The 10816-nt window shown below is 42.7% G+C and overlaps 2 protein-coding genes across 2 annotated transcripts in view; one reads left to right on the top strand and one right to left on the bottom strand.

Annotated features, from left to right (window-relative positions):
* MCM4 (minichromosome maintenance complex component 4) overlaps positions 1 to 540 on the bottom strand; it is a 26891-nt gene extending 26351 nt beyond the window's left edge. The window contains exon 1 of the mRNA XM_045291704.1: positions 210 to 540. Within this exon, the coding sequence (XP_045147639.1) occupies positions 210 to 540 (331 nt within the window). The remainder of the gene's footprint in view (positions 1 to 209) is intronic.
* A 467-nt stretch (positions 541 to 1007) lies between these two features.
* PRKDC (protein kinase, DNA-activated, catalytic subunit) overlaps positions 1008 to 10816 on the top strand; it is a 217273-nt gene continuing 207464 nt past the window's right edge. The window contains exons 1-9 of the mRNA XM_045291676.1: positions 1008 to 1161; positions 4642 to 4718; positions 4819 to 4911; positions 5972 to 6046; positions 6713 to 6821; positions 7518 to 7630; positions 7730 to 7829; positions 10462 to 10517; positions 10600 to 10630. Coding sequence (XP_045147611.1) covers positions 1008 to 1161; positions 4642 to 4718; positions 4819 to 4911; positions 5972 to 6046; positions 6713 to 6821; positions 7518 to 7630; positions 7730 to 7829; positions 10462 to 10517; positions 10600 to 10630 — 808 coding nt within the window. The remainder of the gene's footprint in view (positions 1162 to 4641; positions 4719 to 4818; positions 4912 to 5971; positions 6047 to 6712; positions 6822 to 7517; positions 7631 to 7729; positions 7830 to 10461; positions 10518 to 10599; positions 10631 to 10816) is intronic.

Raw genomic sequence — 10816 nt, 5'->3', positions numbered from 1 at the left:
TCGGCCGCGCCGGCTGCCACGGCGGCTCGGGGTGGACGCTGGCGATGACATGGCGACGGCGGGGTACCTGTAAGGCAGGAGAACTGGGCTCGCGCGCGCCCGCCCAACGTGCTTCCGCACCCCTTCTCCGTCGCCCCTAAATCCCGCGGGGCCCCCGGGCGCCCCACACTACCGACAACACTCTCTGCGTGGCTCCGGACGCCACCCACCCTCACTAGAAGTGGAGGTCGACGCAGCAAAAGCCTTCCGAAACAAGACACCGGATCCCACTCCCAGAAGGGCAACTACGGGTCGGAGACTTCCCGTGTTTGCGCGGGAACACAAGCCGGCCCCGCCCCAAGCCCGTCCCCCACCAATCGCAGCGCCCGCTCGTACTGCCCCGCCCGGAAGGCGCCACGGCTCTCCAATAGGGGACTGTCGCTCTCCGGTCTCCCCCGCACCAGATGGTCCGGCCCGAGGTGGAGTCGAGTTTGGCGGGAAATCGGACGGGAAGGGGGGTGGGGGAGGTGTGGCTCGTTTCCACTGGCTTTCTAAATACATTTTCCAGTTTGTACAGGAATAGACTTGCAACTTGTAGGAGAGCAGACGCCTGTGGGGTCTTTTTCTTTTCTGTGCTGTCTACAATACACCTCCCGTCCCACTTATCTGTGAGGGTCCAACCGTGGGGTTTCTGATCTTTGGCGCCTTCGGCATCAAACGCTGATCATTCAGAAACTGACCCGCGAAGGTGCTTAGCAGGTCAAGTGTAAACTGGCCACACGAACTCTTACTGTCACGGGGCAGGGGAAGAAGTCACCCCCTCCCCCATTTCCGCCCGCACCGCACCAAAGGGGAGGGCCGGAGTGGCTGCAGGCCCGCCCCACGCCGCTGGCCGGTTAAGACCGGAACCCTGACTTCAGCCCCGCCCACACCCTACCCTCCAAGGAGAGCCCCGCCCCCTCGGCGCCGCGCGACGCTTTTTGGCGCCTGGGCCCGAGTGCGCAGGCGTGTGCCTGGGATTCCGCGCCATGGCTGCCGCGGGTGGAGGGCTGCAAGGCTCCTTGAAGCAGCTGCAGGAGACCTTGTCCGCGGCGGATCGGGGCGCCGCCGCAATGGCCGGTTATCACCTGATCCGGGGCTTGGGCCTGGAGTGCGTGCTGAGCGCCAGCGCCTCGGCTCTGGGTGGGTACCGGCCCGCGGCCCGCGTGTGGGGTGTTCAGCTTGAGCTTGAGGTGTATTGCTGTGGGTTGTTTGTTGTACCGCCTTTATTTATTTTGGACAGGAGAGGGAAGGTGACTGAGAATCACAAGTTTGAGAACATCCTCCCAAATCTGGCAATTACCGATAGCCAAAGTAAGGAGCCCTGGTGGCGCTGTCTGATGAGCGATGATCTGGTGACCGCAAGGTCTGCTTGCAAACTCATTAGCTGCTCCGAAGGAAAAGTTGAGGCTGTTTGCTCCGGTAAAGATTTACAGTCTTGTTACTCCGAGTCACAATGAGTAGATAGCATGAGTTTTGGGTGGGTATTAGAAAAGTAAGGGAAAGTATTTTCTTTCACCTCACCTTCACCTAAACTCACCCATACCTTTTCAAATCCCGGATTTGCTGGTCCTACTTTTAAAACAGGTGTGAAGAGGCAAAGGCAATATTGCCTGCATGAGAAGATACCCCCCCCCCAAAAAAAACAACAACAAACCAACACCACAAAACCCTTGGTATTGCTATTGCCCCTGTTCAGTCTTTCCTTATTTTGGTAGGAAGCAGATGCCTCTGATCCTTTTAAAAACACCATTATATGGATCTCTCCAGTGTCTTCTTAATTAGGGCCAGGTGAAATTTTCTTCTAAGAGGTTAGTGTTGAGTATGCTGGGGATAGAATCTAACCAGAAGCAAGAGGCTTGCAGCTACTGCAGTTTCGTGGACTCTGACCAGGTGCCACATTATAGAACAGTCAAACTGCCCCGGGGGCTTCCCAAGGCTGTACTGATTTTGGACGCCTGGGTCACATCTTTCTGTGGTGGAAAGGTGAGCAGTCAAGTGCTTCATCACTGTGCCATCAATGCTCCTAAGAGGCTGTATAGTACAGGGAGCCGTTAAACACCACTACTAGGATTCCAGGTCTTACACTCACAAGTTTATTTCAAATAGAACATGTTTAAACAGTTCTGCAATCGTTGAATGGCTGCAGACAAGTTCTCTAGTAACACACTTATCTTAGTCTTCTTAGGCACCAAGGTTCAGAAAGAGTACAATCAGAACCAGCTTCTGATAGGATATGCTAGGCCAGTTAAATTCAAGGCAGAGGTCAGCTCAGTGGCTTTTATGGGGGATTCCAAAGAGGCCACCTTGATAGATTTTTTTTTTGGAGGACAAGATGATCTTGGGGGTTTATGAACAGCTTTTAAGAAAACTGAAACCTTCCTTGATGCGGAAAAGCCCAGGGAAGTTGCAGGAAGGACTTTTTTTCCCATCACAAGAAAGCGCCTGCTCATTCTTGGAGAGTAATAAGGGCTGTCTGTGAGAACATTGGGAAGCCCTATCCTGCTCATCCTGCAGCCCTGATCCTGCCCCTTCAGACTTCTTTTGGTTCCCACAAGTCAACGTATAAAAGGCCCACAATTGGAAACCCTTGAGGATGCCAAAATTGTCGTTTTAAGGTGGTGTCGAGTGAACAGCACAGAATTCTTCGGGTCAGAGAGATGGAAATACTGCTTTCAGAAGTGTATAGATCTAGATAGCGGATACATCAAGACCTAACAGCTTTACATCTTGATATTTTTATTTAGTAAAGGTTTGCATCATTGTGTAGTAATGCTATTAGGTGAACACAGCTAGCAGTTTAACTCCACCAGTGGCTGCAGGGAATGAAGATGAGGTTTTATGATCCCATAACGATTAACAGTTGCCTCAGAAACCCTAAGGGACGTTTCTACCTGTAAGGTTTCCTTGATACGGAATCCATTTGATGGCCTTGGGTTGCTTGTTTTTTACTTCAGTAAGTTGTTTATTTGACTTGAGATTTATATCAGAAAGGGAAATCCTGTGCTATTTGCCATAAAAACCAAGCCCACTGCCATCCACTTGATTCTGATTTATAGCTGTTCTATATAGTGTAGTGTTTCCAACATTATCAATCTGTATGGGACAGACATCCTCATCCTCTCACATTGGAGTCCCTGGTGGGCTCAAACCTGTAATTTTGTAGTTAGCAGCTGAACACCCAACCCACAGTGCCATCAGGGCTCTTTACCATAATAGGGTTTTACTCAGGTAGTCTGTATTCAATTCAATGGCAATGGGCTTGCTTTTTTAATATCCTCCCCTTGCCTTTTGTTAGAAATCGGTTAGACAAGGTCAACAATTCAAACCCACTAGCCAATCCGTAGGAGAAAGACTAGGCTGCCTGCGTCCACAAATACCCACAATCTTGTAATAGACTCAATGGTGGTGTGTTTGTGTGGGTTTTATTTGCCAGTCTATGAGCATATTTGGTTAGCAGCCCAGGACTTAATCATTGTGTTCACTCTATTAGGTAAGGATAAAAATAATACCAAACTGCCTGCTTGTTCTTCCTGTAGTGGTTTCTGTGTGCTCTGATACTAGAAGCTGTGTCACTGATACATCAAAAACCAGGAGGGTCACCCATGGTGAACAGATTTTAGTGGAGTTTCCAGATGGAGACTGACTCTGAAGAAGTGCCTAGAGTTTCTTAATAAGAGGTCACACAAGGAGATTCCTGGCTAGGACTGAATGGGAGCATTTGAGAGCATGGCTGACTGGGGAGGCCTGAGTGCTTGAATATACCTCCTTTGAGCATACTGCAATGTACTGGCTGGATACCGGCTCTGCCAAGGGGAATGCCTGCCAAGCAAAGCCACCTAATTGCCTGTGGCCTTGCAGTCCCACTCTTTCTTTTTTGATGGCATTAGGTTTGGTGTTTCATTTTCCACTCCCTTGAGTGGGCCACAAGCACCTAACATTTGCGGAGCCAAGTCATTGGGGGGGGGGGGGGCTACAAAGACTATGACTTGAAGGGCCGTATTACGATTCACAGCATTGTAAATACTAGCATATTTGCAAGGGAAGCATCAGGGATGAGGACAAGGGAAGTCATTATTTTACCTATTTTAACCCTGTGGTGCATCATGTGGAACTTCTTGCTTTCCTTATAAACAGCAGCAGCCTTAGGTGCGTTTCTTATCTATAAGGCTGAATTTGCAATCCCTTTTATTGTGTTTGTTGTTAGCTGCCATGGAGTTAATCATGTTTAATGATGACCCCAGATTGCTCCATAGGGTTTTCAAGGCTGGGACCTTTGGGTAGCTGATTGCCAGTCCTGTTTTCCCAGAAAACTGAGAGCTCTGGACATGCAGTGGTTAAATGCCTGGGGACTATTTGATGGTTTGAACCCACCAGCTGCTCTGCAGAAGAAAGATGTGGTTCATTCGACCCTATGCATTGGAACTGACCTAATGAAAACAAGTTGTGTGTGTGTATGTGTTTTCCTGGGTGCCTTTGGGTGGGTTCTAACCTCCAACCTTTGGTTCGTAGTCAAGTGCTTAACAGGTTGTGCCACCCAGGACACTGGCAACCACTTTAGGGTCGATTCATTGTTACTAGAGTTCTTTTGGCAACTCTCTTAACTTGTTTTCTTCTGTTCAGCCTTACAGATGTCCTTAGTTTTTTCCAGAGATTATGGTTTGCATGTATTTGTGCAGAAATCGCTTGGCTTTGAAGAAGTAAGTGGACTTTTTCATCCTGGTTTTCACACTTTTTCTTTTATGCCAGTGACTTTTATTCTTACCTATGTTTATGATATATGTATTTCTTTCATTATAGTTTCGTGATTGCAGAGAAGAAGCCCTAAAATTTTTGTATATTTTCTTAGAAAAAATTGGCCAGCAGATCATACCTTATGCTCTTGAGATTAAGGTAAGGAGGTTTGTGTTGGAACTGAAGTGAGTTTTCCCTTTCCTTCCCTTTCTGTCTTTTTAAAAAGATCTAATGAGGTAAGCTTCTTTTCAGGACCTATTTGGATGACTTTTGTACATAAGTTTATACTGCCTTAAAAAAAAAGTCAGCATAGGTGATTGGGGTTTTTTTAATTGTGGCAAAGATTTCAGAATACGTAAAAGGCAGTTTTAACGAATCCTTCTGGTAGGTAGATCCATATTTCCTAAAGTCTGAATGCTCTCTGGACAGTAGTCTTAAGATGCACCTCTTTGGGATTTCTCTTTCCCTACACATGCTCTTGCCTGCCTTTCCCCCCAACAAACCTAGGCACTTCACAATTTACTGTGGAATTGGTAAACCTAAATTGAGTGTCTTTTTCCTCAGACTTATGTATACTTTAAACAAGTCTCCAGATAAGTTGTTCTTATTGACCTTGAATTTTGCTTCTGGGTCTGGTGAACCAAAAGTTGATAAAGATGTATGCATTTCATCTAGGATAATTTATTAGAAAATTATAAGAAAATACTCTTGTGAATTATAACCATTGTTGTGTGCTATCATTGATTCTGACTCACAACAAACCAATATGAAGGGTAGAACTGCCCCCATAGGGTTTCTAGGCTATAATCTTTGCAAATCCCACCAGCAAATCTTTTTCCCACGGAGCCACTGGGTGTGTTCCAACTGCCGTCCTCAGGCTAGAAGTGAAGGACTTCAACCATTGGACCACTACAGCCCCTTCCCATAGGCTTAGCAAGTTCTACCTTATTATCCCTAATTATTTATGGTAGTATGGGTTGTAGCTAGCTATAATTTGCAAGATATTACTTTATAAATTATTGCAAATTGAATACATGCTGTTTGTTTTTAAGTAGGCTTTGATATTTTCCCTCTTAAAGTCTTCCTTGATTAGAATCTTAGTATTTTAGAAAGTTGCCTTTATTGGTAGAGAGCTTCACAGTTGGCAGAGCTCTTCAGTACATGGTTTTTCTCACCTATTATCTTTAATGATTTTGGTATATCTCTTTTTGAAATCTAGAATACTTGCACCAGTGTTTATATAAAAGATAAAGCTGCTAAATGTAAAATTCCGGCCTTAGACCTTCTTATTAAGGTAATTTTGTATTTCTTTATATTCATTTTATCTTGTATATATGCAAATTATAAGATATACTACTAGATTTGGGTGATTTGGTTTGAGTTTTGAGTGGCTGGAAGGTAGGATTGACTGTATCATTGATGTACGGATAAGATGGACATACTCCAATCATCACCTGGATATTTGTTCATATACTTCTCTGAGTAACAAGGGGCACATTTAAGGTCATGAGAAGAATGACTAGAAAAGAACGAAGGGGTTTTTTCTACTTTCATGTATCACCTTTATGCCCTTCAGTGAAACCTGGCAGTAGTAGGCATTGTTAGAAGATCAAAGCGTCCCTTCACTGTATATCAGGATTTTACTAACACCTTAGCAAAGGCAGTGAGTCTAAATGATTTTGAGGACCTGTCCTCAGCTGCATCTATTGCACTTTCACCTGCATTTCTCTTTTGAACTTTCTTCTGCTCTAACGTGTGGGGTTGCCCAGAGGTAGAATCAATTCTATGGCGGTGGGCTTTATAGTATCAGGTCTGCTTGGTCCTTGGTATTAAGGACTTTTGAGAGGATAATTCCAGTCTTTTTATTGACTTTCACTCTGCTGTATACACCTGCACCGAGTGACATGAAAACCTTTTCCTTATTCTCCTCTTGAGTAAATGCTAATGTGTGGTTTTACAGTTACTTCAGATTTTGAGAAGTTCTAGCCTCATGGAGGAATTCAAAGTTAGAGAATTATTTATCAAATTTTATGGAGAACTTGCCCTGAGAAAAAAAATACCAGACACAGGTGAGACACATTTACAGTATTACTCCCTAGTACAAATTAACATAATTTTGTGTAGTGTAAAATGAATGCTTTCTCTGTTGAGATCTTTAAGACACACCTTATTTTATTGCCCTCCATTTACTGTGTTTTTTACAAGTGGACGGCTTGTGGCAACCCGGCGTTGAGCGATTGTCACTTTTTGGTAATCTTCACAATATTTTTGAGTTATTTTCATCTTGCTACTGCATACTAAATAGACTGCAATATAGTCAACTACTGCAAATATAACTTTCATCTTCCCTGGGAATAAAAAAATTGTGTGACCCGCTTTTGCTCTTTTGTGGTAGCTGCAATGGCACCTGCCGTATCTGCGAGATGTGCCTGTGTATGTTCTTTAGACCGACCCTTTTTACAAACCAAAGTGAAAATAAGAAAATGTGTAATGACCCTATTTAAATGACTGCTATTTATGGAAGTTTTAATCTTTTCAGAATGATTCCTCTGAATAAAAACCACAACCAATTGTAAATGTAATTAACTTACAATAATGGTATAGAACTCATCAGAAAATTCCATTATCCAAAATCAGATTCTTTGTACATGACTTTAGTTTTGAACTAAGCGGCCTCTTATTTTCTTATTCTTTCATTTTTGTTCATTTATTTAAATAGAAATTAGACTTTCATTTATCTGAATTTTTTTTTTCATTTTCTCCAGTTTTAGAAAAAATATATGAACTCCTAGGAGTATTAGGTGAAGTACATCCTAGTGAGATGGTAAATAACTCAGAAAAACTGTTCCGGGCTTTTTTGGGTGAACTTAAGACCCAGGTATGATGTTTACCTATGGTTAACTTTAGAATATTCAGCGTTGGTAGACCCGGATGTGTTTTCTCTTGGAACGATATCTTGTTAAATCTCTTCTTTTAGATGACGTCCACAGTCAGGGAGCCCAAACTGCCTGTTGTGGCGGGATGTCTGAAGGGCCTGACTTCACTTCTGTGTAACTTCACCAAATCCACCGAGGAAGGTATCACGTCGCTTCACTTGATACTCTTTCACTCTCCCCAAATTACAAGACTCTGCAAGAATTGCCAATTGTTTATTTAAAAAAAAACCAAACACTTTGGGACCAATTTTAGATTCATAAGCTATTGCCGATCACCAGATATTGTTATTGTTGACACTGCTTATAACTATAGTACCATAGCATAGGATATTGACATTGGTGTGATCCAATGATCTTCCTCAGATGTCAGCAGTTTTGTGTGCATGTAGATGTGTCTGTGTGTCCCTGTGTGTTTATTTTGATATATGCAATTATACGCCATTTTACTTATCTTCTTAATCGCACAGATGCATTTTCCCCCTTAACTTAAAAAGTTTTTCCGTTTCTTTAACCATTTACCTATTGAAGGATATTTGGTTTGTTTCCCATTTGTGACTCTCACGAACAAAGCTCCTCTGAGCAGGCATTCGCGTACAGTCATGCGGTACATACAGTGGCACAGGGACCACATCTGACCTCGTCTGGTGACATGGAGGACACTCCAACGCCACACTAGCTAGCTAGCCCCAGGCTGATTGCATTCGCCCTCCTTCCTCCTCTCCCCTATTGTGACACTGACCATCTCTCCCACGGCTCACTCGCTCTGCTGAGTTTGATCATGTGTTGCAGTCACCTAGGACTCCGGCAGTCCTCACGATGAGCTTTATTAGGGGAGCTAACAGGTTACAAAAGAGTAAGGATACGGATCTTTTGTCTGCAATGTCTCTTCTAAGCCAGACTGGCCTGCATCCCTCTCTCTTGTCCTCGGCCCCCCGACTTGGAGGTCCTTTGACCTTTGCCTTGTTTCATGTGCTGGGGAGGCCACCATGCCGTCTCTTGGTCTCCTCACTGCTCCTCTGCTCTGCCTCGTGGTCCTGGTGCTGCGGCCTCTACTGCCTCTGCCCTTTCAGGCAGGGATCTTTCCCGGTTTCACTGGTGGCTCTTCTTTCTTGATGGCCACTGGATTATCTCTCCTCCTACTTCTGAGATGGCTCGCTCTCATCCCCAACCGAAGGGAAAACTGACCGATATCCAAGTTTGAGCCCGATAGCCACACCTGTTTGCTGGATAGGTGTTACAAAGTCTTTGGATAGAAGAGCTATATTAAGCTATTTTAATTCACCACACATGGTAGACACATGTTTATTTTTTAAAGAATCTGTCAGACTTTTCTAGAGTGACTATATTATTTTTATTTTACATTCCCTCCAACAGTGCATGAGTGACATGATTTCTCTATATCTTGGCCAACATTTGCTATTACCTTTAAAAAAAAATTTTTTTGCCATTCACTGTGGGTTTTTGAATTTTCAGTTAATTTTTTGTGTGAAAATATACATATCAAAACATTTACTAATACAAATTCTACATTTACAATTCAATTATATATATGATATACATAATCAATATATGATACATGTCTGGATTACATTTACAGTCAAAATAGTACATATTGATTGTATTTTTTTATGTGAGGAAAACCCTTTAGAGACATCGTATAGCAGAGGAGAGCAAAGAAACCAGGCAGCTGATGAGAGATATGGAATAGGGAGGCTTTTAGAAACAGATACAAGAGCATTCCTGTACAGGATTAGCCCAACAAAGAGGGTGAGGTTGTCAGAGGAGGATGAGCAGTGGTTGACGATAGTGTCATTGCTACCACTAGATATTCAGGCTTTTCTTGATCAGTCTGACTTCCTAGCCTTGTGGTCCTATCTGCTTGTTCCACATCAGCAGGGCACTGAGCATTGCCTAGACCCTCTTTATCGACTTGTGTGTTTTCACCTTTATTTCCTATTAGAACTGGCTGCCTAATGCCCACTTAGGATTTTAGCCTCAATTCAAATGCTCTTCTGTCTGTAAAGCCTTTTGTGAACATCTGTAGCCAGAAAGAATAAAAACCCAACTCATTGTGTTGGATGTAGCCTCTGCCTTCACCATGTATCAGTCTTTGTGATCAAAGCAATCGCAGTCGGTCCTTGAACTCTGCTATTTGGGGGCACTGTTTTAAGGGAGAGAAATTAGTAAGGAAGAAAGCGTGATTTCTGTGAAGTTGGCAATAAACAATGTGTTAGGAACAGTTACAGAACTAACTAATGTAAATCAGACAATGTTATATGAACCTCAATTAACCTCATTTTACCCATCTTTGTCATTCTCATAATAACTGCCATGTATGTGAGAGCATTGGTTGAAAAAAATGCGATTGAATGATTTAGTACATTTATTCTTTGAGATAATCCTAAACTATATATATGTATATATGTATACATATATATACATATATATACATATATACATAGAGAGTCCTTTTTTATAGAATAAAGCATAAACTTTGAGAGATGACCTCATTGAGCTTGTAAATAATAAATTGGAATTTAGACCCATGTTGTTATTTTGGATGTTTTTTTCTACTTTGCTACAGTAATAACCTGTATAACTCTAGGGCGACTTAGTGTAAGTTCTGTGAGGTTCCTTCTGAATTTACAAGTGTTCTTTGGTTACTGAAGATGTGGAAGCTGTAGTAGAGCTGCCAGTTGTAAAGTTGCTTGCAGTTCAAATGACATTGTTGTTAGACTTTGTAATTGAGGCTTCTTTTTTGGTATTCTTTCAGATCCCCAGACTTCAAAGGAGATTTTTGATTTTGCAATAAGGGCAATTTCCCCTCAGGTAGGGTGAACATTACGTTAATTCTCTTACAGGTGAAACTTTAGATGGTCAAACATTAATGGTAATTTTTTTTCTGCAATAGATTGACCTGAAGAGATATGCGGTACCCTCAGGTATGGTTCTCTATCTAAGGAAGTATAATTTCTTAGATTACCAAATTAATGTCATAAATTGACGATTGCTTAAATGAGAAGGATAAGTAAGCATGTGATTTGTACACAAAAATATTTATAGAGACTTTTTGGGGATTGCAAAAGTGGTTAAAATAGTCACGCTTAGGAAAAATGACTTTTATTTTT

This window comes from Echinops telfairi, unplaced genomic scaffold, assembly GCF_000313985.2.
Source record: "Echinops telfairi isolate 266 unplaced genomic scaffold, ASM31398v2 ScPeMD7_1;HRSCAF=3_0, whole genome shotgun sequence".
Taxonomy (NCBI): Eukaryota; Metazoa; Chordata; class Mammalia; order Afrosoricida; family Tenrecidae; genus Echinops; species Echinops telfairi.
The sequence above is the reverse complement of the archived record's forward strand: the minus strand, read 5'-3'. Positions and strand labels throughout refer to the sequence as shown.